General features: G+C 40.1%; 1 protein-coding gene across 1 annotated transcript in view; it reads left to right on the forward strand.

The window, feature by feature from the left end:
• The first annotated feature begins 2,577 nt into the window (after positions 1 to 2,577).
• The window catches only part of LOC148033172 (uncharacterized), a 71,629-nt gene continuing 59,798 nt past the window's right edge, over positions 2,578 to 14,408 (forward strand). The window contains exons 1-2 of the mRNA XM_087681044.1: positions 2,578 to 3,695; positions 3,889 to 4,195. Coding sequence (XP_087537170.1) covers positions 3,306 to 3,695; positions 3,889 to 4,195 — 697 coding nt within the window. The 5' untranslated portion in view covers positions 2,578 to 3,305. The remainder of the gene's footprint in view (positions 3,696 to 3,888; positions 4,196 to 14,408) is intronic.

The following is a 14,408-nucleotide window of genomic DNA, read 5'->3' on the forward strand; positions in this document are numbered from 1 at the left end:
TCTACCTAAGAAAAAGTAGCCTTACTGAGTTGCAATAAATCTCAGTATATCTAAGACAAAGGCAAAACTTAATATCCACAACTACTATGTTAAGTCTATCATATCTAGAGCTATGAGTTTTGGATACCATGGATTTATTTGCCAATTACACTATCCAATGCCGAAATGCCTTTGTGAAAATGTTAGCTACTTGATTCTATGTGCTAACATATACCAAGTCAATCTCTCCTATAAGTACCTTCTCTCTCACAAAGTGATAATGCACCTCAATGTGTTTTGTCCTAGCATGGAACACTGGCAAGTGGACCATCTCCCTGCACATCCAAATCACCCAATAACTTTTGCGACCATACCACCTCACATGCTGCCATAGCAACACATCTATATTTAGCCTATGTACTCAATAAAGCAACTATAGGTTACTTTTTGCTTCTCCACGTAACTACTACACTAACAAGGAAAAACATGAATCTAGTAGATCTTCTATCAGACATGCTACCAACCCAATTTGCACATGTGCATCTAAATATATGCATCTTCTTGCCTCATAAAAAAGTCCATAATGCAAAGTGGACTCCACATACCTCAACATGCATGTAATTGCATCCAAATGAGGCTTTTTAAGCATATGCATAAATTGACTAACAAGGCCAACATCATAACTCAAATCTAGCCTTGTGATAGTCATGTAAATTAGACTTCCTAGTATCACTGAAGTTCACATTTTGCTCCAACGGCATTGAAAGAGGCTCACATGTTGTCATGCAATACTTGGATAACATATCCAAGCCATACTGCATTTGGAACATTTATATACCATCATCACATTTGATCACCTCAACACCAAGAAAGTACCTTAGCTCACCCAAATCTTCATCTCAAACTTCTTCTTTAAAAAGTCCTAGACTTCAGTAATCCCACTATCATTACCATCTATAATAATCAAGTCATCCTTCCACATAGATGACTATGATGAGATTAAACTTGCATCTCCCTTTCTCACATACAACAAGTGATCAACATCAGAAACATAAAAGCCAACATTGACAATATACTCTCCAATCTTGTCAAATCATTCTCTTGGTGCTTGCTTCAGCCCATAGAGCACATTCTTTAACCTACATGCATATATGGGATACTCTACATCCTCATAAGCTATTGGGGTTGCTCCATACACACCCCTTCTTGCAATTCATCATGCAAGAAAGCATTCTTGACATCCATTTGCTATAAACTCCAACCTTTGGTTGTTGCCAAAGCAATCACACATTTAATAGTTGCCATCCTAGCAACTGGATTGAATGCCTCTTCATAATCTATGCCATATGTTTGAGCATAACCTTTTGCAACCAGCCTAGCCTTATACTACCTGCTAATAGAACCATTTGTATTATGATTAATTTTGTAGACCCACTTATAGCCACTAGGTTTCTTGCCCTTAGGCAATGGTACTAAATTCCAAGTCTTATTGGCTTCTAATGCAACCATCTCCTCATCCATTGTTGCATCCCAATGATCATGACCAATAGTATTTTCAAAACAAGTGGGCTCGACATCCTCAACCGCCTATACCATATAAGCATGATGGTGAGTTACATAATCTTCAAAACAAATCTTTTAATAGGGTATCTAACCTTACTAGACCTATGTACCACTAGATCACTCGTTGGAGCCTTTACATTACCATGTGTTCTCTGTACACTTGGTGTCATGACTAAAGGAATACCAAGTTTATAATCCAAACTCTTTAAACCATTCGAATCTCTATCGAGCCTCAAATGACTAGTAGATGCATCATTACTATTCGACACTTTCTTATTCCCTTTGTCTTTACCTACAACACTTGCATATGCACTTGAAGATGTCAGGCTAATCCTGAGCTCACCGGTTGCTTGTAGAACCTTTGGGGTCTGCCCAATTGTGCTAGAATCAAAATTGCACATACTAAGCCTCTAAACCAATAACATTGCAGAGAAAAATTTAAATAATATATCATTCAACCTTTTTAACAAGTTGAATCTATAAATCCCCAAACTATGTCCGCACTTCGATCATGGCAAGAGCTAGTCAAGCTCTATTGAGAGGTCGGTACTACAAGTTGATATCCCATGAAAGCCCAATGATAAACAACCTTGAAAACTCAATACGGAGGAGGTTTGTGGTTGCTCTTGTTGATGCAGCACCCAGAATTTTGGAATTTTCTTACCACTTTGAGCTGCTAGGTGATTTGACTAGTTCATCCACCATTGACTAGCTAGATTGAGTCCACACTTGTTTTATGATTAATCTTGCTTTCAACCACCTCAAGATCAAATCTTAGAGAGCAAGTACATATATTTGTTTTTTTTTTCAAATTTCAATTCAAATAGTTAATCTCCCAACATTGGTGCGACCTCTGAGGAAGCTACCTATGTTTGTTACTGTGTTAACCTTTGCTCAACTAGGGCGATTGGGCGCCACCGCCAACATATGAACTCTTGAGTCCTTAGTGAATAGCCTAGTGAGGGTCGTGGAGAGCTAACTTTCGTGACATCTAGCTCCGAAAGACCGAGGGTGAGAGTGATAGCTATACGTGTGTGTTCCTCTCCGAGAGCTGAAAACGATGGAAATGAATGCATATCGTTTTCTAGAGCTGGCCCCATCGAATGAACATAACCCCCTAGAATAATGTATACGGAACGTGGGAACGTTGCAGCTGGGATGGGAAAAAAGACACGGCCGTCTTCTGCATCTTCCGATCTTCGTCGCGCTGTTCTTTCTTCTGGATGAAGATTCTATCGCGTGGGCGCACAATCGAGCAGCAAGCATCTCAGCACCAGTCTTTCCACTCACCATCGTACACACGTTTGTGTCAAGGTTACATTCATGAAAGCTCTCTCAATCAACCTCTAGAAGAGCGGCCAGGAGGGAACGACCCTGATCATCCATGGCAGTTTCAGAGCTTCTTCCTGTTCCATTCTAGGTTTACCGATCCAAACGAGCCGTTTCTTATTTGCCGTTTTCTCTTCTTACTAGCTTTCATATTGTTTCACCCTAGGTTTACTGATCGAAATGGACTGTTTCTTATTTGCCTTTATATCTTGTAATCAGTTCTTACAGAGAGACCTTGTTCCTATGGCACCACTAGGCCTTCTTCCTGTTTTATTGTAGGTTTTCTAATCAAACTGCTTGATTTCACTGTCTAATTTAGCTCTTACAGAAAACACTTGTGACTGTGGCAGCCCTAGGGCTTCTTGCTGTTCTTTTCTAGGTTTCTACACAAATCGGTAGTCTTTTTGGTTTTTTGTTTGGTAGTCTCCGTTACCATGGCTATGATAAGATCGGCTTTGATTTCGTACCTCCTTTCTCTTTTCTGCCTTTTCGTATTCTCGTCAGTTGCTTCTTTGCATCCTGATCATCATGCTACTTATGGCGCTTCTGCTCTAAGTCATCATTCATATGCAAGTGGAGTTTACCATGACTCCAACAAAGCAGGACAGTTGACTTCGGATCAAGCATCAGAAATCCCTTTTTTTGGCGCAGAAAGAGTTCTATCACACAATAGCCCTATCCCCTTGGATGCTGATGAAGAGAGTGATCCAAATGCAGATGATAGAATGCCAAAACAAGAGGTAGGAGTCACTCCTTCAAGCTCAAGAAGAACGCTCTCCCAGGAGGTTGGAAATCCAGCTACTCTCTCTGCAGGTGAAGCTCAAGTAATGCTCATCCCATCCAATTCAGCTGTGCTTTATAAATTTTGGTTGATTGTTATGCCCTTTCTTTCACCGAGCTTGATTAATGTGCTTAGATAGTGCAATGTGCAGTGAGACACGGCTTAGGTTAACGTAGAAGATATCTTTATGATTTTTGCAAAATTGTAGCCAGAGGCTAATTGCAGTATTGATACAGGATGGCAAGGCAAATAACACCGTGAAAGATGGCAAACATGATAGGGCTTCTACAAGGACTGAACAGACCAATCAGACTCCAGGTCCAGAACATCAACCAGCTCCGGCGGTTGCTCCTAAAGTCAATCCTGCAAGAAGTAACAAGACAGAAACTAAGGAAAGAAAGGATGCTAGTGAAGGTCCTGCCAATAAGGATGAAACTAGAAAGAAGACAAACAGTTCAACTGAACCCATGCAGCAATGTGATGATAGCTACTGTGAAGTCCCCTCTAAGGTTGTTACTGCTTGTTTGCAGATGTTAGGAGATGGTAAGTCTTTGCTTATTTGATTTGAATAAAGGGTCGGTGTATATGTATGCTATGGCTTGTGGTTTAAATTAATGTTCATTTTTTCTCTGGTTGTAGTATTGGTTCTATTGTTTTTCTGGATGAGAAGAAACTTTTTTATTTTTTGGTTTTATGAATGTCTTCCATCAGTCAAAGTTTCAAATAAGGAAGCCGCAAAAGTGTCCTATTTGGCATGCTGCACCATTATATCCACCAATACTTCGCAAGGGACTCACACTCTTATTTGCTTGCACTCAGTGGCACTGCCATTTTTTAAGTATTGAAAAAAATGCAAGGATTGTACAGTTGTGATGGACTGTGTTAGATGAATAGAGTTGTTTCTACTTCTCTAGAGCAGGATGTTGAGAAACCCTTCACCCGTAGTTTGCGTTTTTTGCGTTTCTGTGTTTTGCGTTTAGGATTTGCAGCCCCAAAAAGGGGTGCTATCCTAGACTGACTGTGCCTATCTATAGGCCACTCTCTCATTCATTCCTCACGGCTAATTCATTCAGTCCGTCACCTCTTCTCTCCAGTCTCTGTACTGCCCTCACACCCCTTTAGGAGGACATTGTGGTTCGTGGTTTGTGGCTATCTTCATTATCTTCCTTGTGCTACGGCACCCTTGTTTCCTTGTATCACATTCACTCCATGATTCAGAACTTCATCATTCCATTCATCAGAGTTTCTTCTCTCTTCTCTTCTCTTCTCCATGTTTATCGAGTTCACTCCATGTTCCTCCCCGCCAACCCTACTGTCTCGCTGGTATGTCATCTTTTGACATAGGATGGTATGCACAAAGCAGTAGGGAGTTGCTGTCGGTGTTTGATTTCCTTTTCTTGGACAAGTTGCCACACGAGTGTTCCTAAGAGTAGAGCTCTTACTTGGTATAAATGAAATGATAGACAGCCTTATATAGTGAAAAGGAAGTAGTAAAACCACTTTGGTTGACAAGAACGAGGCTGCTGCAGACTCATTGGGCATGTTAAACTAAGAAATGTGTATTTCAACTTAAACCTTAATTAGCTCATCTTCAACAGTCCCAAAAATGAAAATGTTACAAAGCTTTTATCTCCCATAAGTGAACCCTAAACTTTGGTTGGTTCCTCATTTATAAAGAGAAGGGCTGCATAGGCATTCAGCCATCCTTTGTTTTATAGATTAGACTCCCCTATTGTTGGCTTTTGATTCCACTGCTGTCCCACCTAATAGATATCTCAGTTTGTGGTGCTACAGCTTGCATTTTGCCGATCATGACTAATCCTCACACATCCTCGAATATCCAGCAGCTGTTGCCATCACTCAGGGTGTTACTAAATTGATTGCTTATTATGTAATCTCTATTTAATAAATTTATGTCAATAAATTAATGACTCACTTTTCTTTAAGTGTTGATGATGATCTAGTATGGCCATGAAACCATTTAGAGACCAATATTCCTAGTGCATCACTTAATGGGGTGATCAGAGCACTGTGACGAGGATATCTGGTACATGTAGTATAAGTTATGAAGGGGGAAAGAATTGTCTATCAAGTGTAAGAGTGTACACAAGAACCAAGGAGTTGCACATTAATGAAGATAGATTAAGTTTTAAGAAGAGGAAGTGCATTAGCATTGTGTATATGTATTTATGTATGTATCTGGGGACGCCTGGGAATGTTTATTTGTGTGTAATGAGCATTGCATTTATTTGGGGTCATCCTCTCTCTTACAAGTCAAGGTTTAAGGTCTTCTCTCACTAAGAAAGACAAGAGAGGTAATTCTCTCACTAAGACAAGAGACGTGATCCTTTGAAAGTGAGGAGATAAGTGATTTTCTCTTTCTAAGGTCTAAAAAGACACAAGCTTTTGTGTGGAAGTTAATCTTAAGATTGAGGTCCAAGGCAATTTAATGAACTCTCCTTAAGGTGGTTGCATGGACCACAAGTTAAGAGTACAGTTTGAGAAGCTGTTCTTTTTAAAAAAGACATGGTGAATCCATTTTTAAAATATCTCGCGATAGAAAGACGATCTCTAAGAACAGGCCACGTGGGTTATCGGAAACAACGAGATCTACAACTTTCGTGTTGGACGTTTTTTCATCCGAACAACGCATAGAGAGATATCTCGAAATTATTGCTCCAGAGTAGGTTCTGGAACAACTACATCTTGCATGAAGATCAACTCAAGTCTCTCTCCAAGAAGAGAAGCTCTTGAAAGCCTAAAAAAGAGGAGGCTCTCCTTGGGTATAAGGGAGGAAAAAGGAAGCATCACTTTGCATGCATCCAAGAGGAGAAGAGAAGGTGCAAGTGCTGCGGAACGTTTAAATCGAGTTCCAAGAGGAGAAGAGAAGGTGTAAGTGTTGCGGAAGCTTTACTGAAATCAAGTGCTAAGAGAAGAGCCGTACACATACTGTGTAGAAGAGAAGGAGACTCAAGAATGATCAAAAGGTGCCAACTTCTAAGTTGTGCAAGTGTTAGCCGGTTGTATACCGTGCAAGGAATTGTGATCTTGTTTCCAAGATCTACAAGTAAGAACTAGCTTATGTGTAACGGAGGAGCTTGCTCCTTGTCAATAATATAACTCTACAAGGGGGGGGATTGACCCATCTTCTAGTCCCTAGTGTGTTGCCAATTTCTCCCTCTCTCTCTTTCTCTACATATTTCTTGTCTCTCATCTATTCTTCCTTTGTATCAGCATAATATTCGCTATATATATTTTAAGTATATGAGAAAGTCGAGCTTGTATCTCGGTTTTTATAACAGTGGTATCAGATCATGTCTCTTTGCTTTTCTCAAAGTAAAGGCGATCCTTGCAAGAAGAAGGTAAAGATGGCAACTGATGAAGTGCCTACAAGTGAGCAATTACAGGCTCAATTGACAGAGTATCGTAGCTTGTTGGAAATTTCCAAAGTACGTCAATTGATTGACAGCTTAAGGGCAAGGGAAGAAGCTACTTATGAAGGACCGAATCCTCCAAAAGATGGTGATACTGGAAGAAACACCATTGCACCAATTGATGGTGAAGGTGCAAAGCATCCAATTGTTGAGAAACTTCCTAGAAGGAAGAAGGACTCTCGGGTCAAGAAGAGTAAAAAGACCTCACCTCGAGTGAGGCGGATAAAGATGGAGTCATCTCCCTCAGCAACTAGTTATTCCCTTGATTTCTCAAGTTCCTCCTCCTCCTCATCAACTTCTAGTTCCTACTCTTTTAGTTCTAAGTCTCGTATAATCCGCAAATGGACAAAGAGGAACCATAAGAGGAGCAAGCTTAAGAAGGCTAAGACTTTCAAGTCTGGGGATAAGGACATAAAGTTTGACTCGTACTATGGTAAGAGAGATCTTGCTAAGGCGTTTGCCTTTGTCAAGCAATTTGAAGTTGCTTGCTTTTTCTAATGGTAATTTCTCAGAAAAGTCCAAGCTAAGGCATGTAGGCATGCACTTGAAAGACACCGCTAGCAATTGGTGGTTGACCCTCATTTTGGAGGGAAGGAAAACCACGACTTGGGAAAAGTTTAAGAAGAAGTTTGTTGCTTAGTTCTTGCCTCCTAATTTTGAGAATGATGTCAAGGAGGAGTGGGATTGGCTAGGCTAGAAAGAGCATGAGAAGGTCACTAGTTATGTGGATAAGTTTTAGTCTACTCTTCTCAAGGTTACTCCTTTCATGGAGATCAACGATGAAAAGAAGAAAAGGAAGTTTGAAGCTGGCCTACTCCCTCATTTACACAGAACCATGAAGGTGTATCCACATGAAACCTTATCTCGCATGATGGAGTCTGCTATCATAGCTGAAAGTTTGCATACACCTGGCACATCTCGAAAGTTAGAGATGAGTTCTTATAGAGCTAGACAAGGGCAGCTCTATGATCAACTAAGAGATAGGACTAATCGAAGAAGACCTACCTTTTGTCAGAAGTGGAGCAACGGTGGAAGCATAAACATGTGCTGAAATAAACTGCTGAAACACAAGACAAAAAGAGAAAAGAAAAGAACACGATACAGATGAGAACTCAGATGTATGCACGGGAAATGGAATCCATATATCTGAACACGAGACAGTTGCATACAACAATGAGTCACTGGCTGCGTGGGCACTGGCACTGGCTCCTCTCTCCACAGAGTCTGTAGATGGTGAAGTGAAGTGACTGACTGAGGAGGAACCACTAAGTATAAATAGGCTGAAAAAGTGGGGAGCAATAATGCTGGTCGGACAGCATTAATGCTGGCCGACTGGTGCATAAAAATGCTCCACTGGCATAAAATGCCACACCAGAAAAATACCTAAAATATTTAATAAAAATGCCCAGCCCAGATCAATCTCAGACTCACACATGAGCTGACAAATACTCTGCTAACACCTTTATCCATGACCAATATTCAAAGCCAGAGGGTAACAAGAAGAAGCGTAAGTATCTCTTACTCTTTGAGATACAAAAGTACAAAGAGGAAGGAAGGTTCTTTCTTTGTGGTGAGTTAGGTTATATGAAGCCTGATTGTCCTCACAAAAGAACGGAAGCAAATGTGGTTAAAGATCCTTCTCCGCCATCCTCAAATTCTATTCCGGATGTACAAGTTAACACTCATTCAAATGAGAAGAAAAGACAACTCTTAAAGCGTTGGGGGACCCTCAACAATCAATAAGTTTTGATACTCTTTGATCTAGGTTCCACAGATTATTTTGTGTCAACGAATACTGTTGAAAGACTACAAATTCCATTGGATCGATTGGGAACACCAATTGGATCAAGTTCGGCATTTGAAGGACTTACAACCAATTCTACTTCTATCCAAGGAAAGTTGAATCTTAGAATTGGGGATTACCGCGACCAAGAATCTTTCCTACTTGCACCCATTGGTAACTGTGATGTTATCTTAGGCATGCCTTGGCATTACAAGATTAGATCTCTTTCTGATTTTGTTAAGAAGACCCTTGCATTTTAATTCAAGGGTCGGAACATAGTATGCATTGCTGATGCTGGAGATTGGGCTGTGCCAATGGTTAGTCATGTTAGCATTTCTAAAGAAATGAAGAAAGCTATTTTTGCGTACATGATTTTTGTGAGAGAGTCAAAAGAAGCTAATGATTCAAGGGCACTTGATGCCTCTAATGAACACATAATACCAACTAATGCTTCTAAGTTTTAGACTTTAAAAGAACCCTTCTCTTTAATTGATCAAGCCAGATATGATTTTGTTAAACAATATGAAGATTGTTTTAGTGATTCACTCCCAGGAGAGTTACCTCCTAAGCGCTTGGAACATACAATTGATCTTATCCCAGACAGTTTACCACCTAACCAACCGCCTTACCGAGTAAGTGCAAGTCAGCAAGAGGAGATTCTAAAACAAGTAAGCGAACTGCTGGAAAAAGGGTTAGTTCAACCTAGCTCTTCTCCATACTGCTCTCTAGTCTTACTTGTTCAAAAGAAAGATGGTTCTTTCCGTATGTGCATAGACTACAGATCTTTGAACAAGATCACAATCAAGAATCGTTTTCCTATCCTAAGGATAAATGATATCTTGGATAAGTTGCAAGGGGCTAGTATCTTTAGTCGCATTGATCTGAAGAGCGGCTATCACCAGATACGGATAGTACCTGAAGATCTTCATAAGACAGTTTTTCGTTCAACATTTAGACTATACGAGTTTCTAGTCATGCCATTTGGTTTGACTAATGCACTTGTCACATTCAATCGAATGATGGAGAGAATTTTCAGACCTCACTCAAAGTTCACAAGTGTCTTTTTTGATGACATTCTAATATTTTCACGGTCTGAAGAAGAGCATAGAAAACTTCTATCTACTGTTTTTCAAGAGCTTTGCAAGCATAGACTATAAGTCAATGCTAATAAGAGTGAATTCATCCTTTCGGAAATTCATTACTTGGGCCATATTGTTTCTCACAATTTGGTGAGAATGGATCCTAAGAAGATTCGAGCATTGTTGAATGGCCTACGCCTACTTCTGTACATGAAGTTAAAAGTTTCTTGGGCCTATGTTCATACTACAAGAGGTTCATACGAGATTTTGTGTATGTTGTATCTCCTCTACATGACCTTACTAAGAAGCGAATGCCTTTTTGCTGGGGATCAAGGCAACTACAAGCCTTTGAAAGAATTAAGTTTCTTGTGACTCAAGAACCAATTCTCATAGTTTCGGATCTTCAAAAACCTTTTAAAGTTCAGTGCGATGCTTCTAGGGATTGCATTGGAGTTGTGCTTAACCAAGAGCATCATGCAGTAGCATTTGAGAGCCGACGCCTCAAGGATCATGAGCTACATGCTCCAGTATATGAGAAAGAGCTTATGGCAGTGGTACATGCTCTTCAAGTATGGAAACACTACTTACTTGGTGCAGATTTTGTTATTAAAACAGATCACCAAAGTCTAAGATACTTCCTCACTTAGAAGAAGCTCTCAGAGAAACAGATGTGCTAGGCAAATTTCTTATCTATGTTTCATTTTCAAATCTTTCATACATGTGGAACTAAGAATGTGGTAATAGATGCTCTATCACGGCGACCTCGAGTGAATGCAATCATAATTGTTTACCATAACGAGTTCATGGATTTACCCAAAATGTATGCAACTGATTCCGACTTCCCAATCATATGGGATCAGCTTAACTCAGGTCAGTCAATTACACCTTACTCAATTGGAGATGGTTATTTGTATCATCATCAAGCAATTTGTATAGCATTACCATTGCGACACAAGGTAATGGATGAAGCATATACATCTCCATATGCTGGACATAGGGGTATTCTACCCACTACTCAAGCATTGGAAAGATATTTCTTTTGGCCCACTCTTAGAGCTGACATTGAAAGATATGTCCGTGAGTGCAAGATATGCCAAAAAGTAAAGTATGACAAGCATAAACCACCTGGTCTACTGAAGCCATTACCTATTCCCAATGAGCCTTGGGAAAGTATAGCCATGGACTTGATCATGGAGCTTCCTCGCACACAAGTAGGCAACGATGCAATCTGGACTATCATTGATAGATTCAATAAGCAAGCTCACTTTATACCTGTGCGAAAGACAATCAAAGTCGATCATATGGCTAAGCTATTCATTGCTCACATTTTCAAACATCATGGCATGCCTAAGTTCATTATAAGTGATTGAGATCTCCGTATGACCAGCCTCTTTTGGCAAGCTCTCTTCGAGAACCTCGGGACAAAGTTAAAGTTTTCATCCTCTTATCATCCTCAAACGGATGGGCAGAGTGAAAGTGCTAATTTTATTGTTCTGGACCTTTTGAAATTATCTATCTCTGATAATCAAAGAGAATGGGAAAAATATTTGTCTTTAGTAGAGTTTGCATACAATAATACGGTGCACTCTAGTATTGGTAAGGCATCCTTTGAGATCATCTATGGGAAGCCTCACTTACCACCCATCCTTCTTACGAAGGATAAGATCTTTGTAGGAGATGAGTTTGTTAGAGACATTGACACAGCTTTCATTCAAGTAAAAGCTACTATCCAAAGAACACGAGAAGTAGAAATGCGAAGCTGATAAGCATCGACGTAAGTTAGATCTCAATTTGGGACAACATGTTCTTCTTAAGTTTGAGAAGGCTTGCTTAAAGAAGCAGAAATGTCAAAAGGGTAAAGTGGTTAAGCTTTCTAATCGCTATTATGGCCCTTTCAAGATCACATATAAGATAAACGATTTGACTTTTTGTTTGGATCTACCAAGTCATTGGAACATTCATAATGTTTTCCATATAAGTTTGCTACGTCCCTATATTGGAGAACCTCCAATGGAACCAATCAAGGAAGATTTATCTGACATAGAAGAAAAAGAAAGAGTTCCTTGTGCCTGAAAGAATTTTACACCATCAAGACAATATTCTAAGGTTAGGTAAGGTATTACGAAAGTATCTGGTTAAGTTTAAAAATTCTCTCCCATTGGACGCTCAGTTTATGACTAAGAGAGAACTACAAGACTTTCCAGATCTTCTTAATAAATTCATGACTCTATTTAATAAATTCATGTCAATAAATTAATGACTCACTTTTCTTTAAGTGTTGATGATGATCTAGCATGGCCATGAGACCATTTAGAGACCAATATTCTTAGTGCATCACTTAATGGGGTGATCAAAGCACTGTGACGGGGATATCTGGTACAGGCAGTACAAGTTATGAAGGGGGGAAAGAAGTGTCTGCCAAGTGTAAGAGTGTACACAAGAACCAAGGAGTTACACATAAATGAAGATAGATTAAGTTTTAAGAAGAGGAAGTGCATTAGCATTGTGTATATGTATTTATGTGTGTATTCGGGGATGCCTGGGAATGTCTACTTCTATGTAATGAGCATTGCATTTATTTGGGGTCATCCTCTCCCTTACAAGTCAAGGTTTTAAGGTCTTTCACTAAGAAAGACAAGAGAGGTAATTCTCTCACTAAGAAAGACGAGAGATGTGATCCTATGGAAGTGAGGAGAGAAGTGATTTTCCCTTTCTAAGGTTTAAAGTGACACAAGCTTTTGTGTGGAAGTCAATCTTAAGGTTGAGGCCCAAGGCAATCTAATGAACTTTCCTTAAGGTGGTTGCATGGACCACAAGTTAAGAGTATATTTGAGAAGCTGCTTTTAAAAAAAAAGACACAGTGAATCCATTTTTAAAATATATTGCGATAGAAAAACGATCTTCCTTGGATTGGAGATCTATCAAATGGCACAAGGCAGTTTTATTTCACAACACAAGTATGTTACCGAACTTCTCTCAGAGTTTTGTGGGTTATCGGAGACAACAAGATCTACAACTTTCGTGTTGGACGTTTTTTCATCCGAACAACGCGTAGAGAGATATCTCGAAATTAGTGCTCCAAAGTAGGTCCTGGAACAACGACATCTTGCATGAAAATCAACTCAAGTCTCTCTTCAAGAAGAGAAGCTCTTGAAAGCCTATAAAAGAGGAGGCTTTCCTTGGGTGTGAGGGAGGAAAAAGGAAGCATCACTTTGCATGCATCCAAGAGGAGAAGAGAAGGTGCAAGTGCTGCGGAAGCTCTACTGAAATCAAGCTCCAAGAGGAGAAGAGAAGGTGCAAGTGTTGCGGAAGCTCTACTGAAATCACGTGCTAAGAGGAGAGCCGTACACATACTGTGTAGGAGAGAAGGAAACTCAAGAAGGATCAAAAGGTACCAACTTCTAAGTTATGCAAGTGTTAGCCGGTTGTATACCGTGCAAGGAACCGTGATCTTGTTTCCAAGATCTACAAGTAAGAATTGGCTTACGTGTAAAGGAGGAGCTTGCTCCTTGTCAATAATATAACTCCACAAGGGGAGGGGGGGATTGGCCCATCTTCCAGTCCCTAGTGTGTTGCCAATTTCTCTACCTCTCTCTCTCTCTCTCTCTCTCTTTACATCTTTCTTGTCTCTCATCTATTCTCCCTCTGTGCCAGCATAATATTCGCCATATATATTTTAAGTATATAAGAAAGTTGAGCGTGTATCTCGGATCTTATAACACAGGGGCTGTGTTTTCATCTGTTTGCGCCTGCCATCAGCTGAAGACAACTTTTCAGTTGTCGCCCAGCCTTTTTGGGGCAAAAGAGAGCTGTGTTTTCATTGTACAGCAGCTGCCCTGCTTCCTGCCATTGCTTTGGTGCTGCTGCCCTGATAGGAGGTGCTGCTTTTTCACTATAGCAGTTGATTGGAGTTGTCATACCCAACATTTTCAGGCCTGTTCAGGCCACCCTGCTGCCTATTGCTAGACTCAGCCTCAGGACTTCACTGTCTGCATTTGCAGCAGCTGATCGCTTCCTAAAGCTGCCTGCTATGTTTTGGGATCCATGTAAAGAAATACTTGAGCAAAGAAGATAAACTCAAATTGTATGATAATAACACAGTGAAAAACAGTAGAACGCAAGGGTGAAGAGTAACTCAAAAGAGAATGCAAATGAATAATCAAGCATACCATGCTAATGTGAATGCAATGACCTCAAACCTCCGTGTTTTGGTTGGATGGGGGCAGAAATGAAGTGAAGAGTGTGTTGTACTTTGAACAAATTATGAGATGTAGTAGGCACGCTTAGGAATTCCTTAGTTGCTGTAAACACAGATTGAAGTCTGGATAGATGGAAAACAGGGTCTGATAGCTCCAATCGATTGTTGCAATGAAAATGCAGCACCTCCAATTAGGGCAACAACGTTAGAGTGACAATAGGAAGCATAGCAGCTGTTGTATGATAAAAATACAGCTGTTTGC

Source organism: Lygodium microphyllum, chromosome 7 (genome assembly GCF_053477565.2).
Source record: "Lygodium microphyllum isolate KBCC chromosome 7, Lygodium_microphyllum_v1.1.10, whole genome shotgun sequence".
Taxonomy (NCBI): domain Eukaryota; kingdom Viridiplantae; phylum Streptophyta; class Polypodiopsida; order Schizaeales; family Lygodiaceae; genus Lygodium; species Lygodium microphyllum.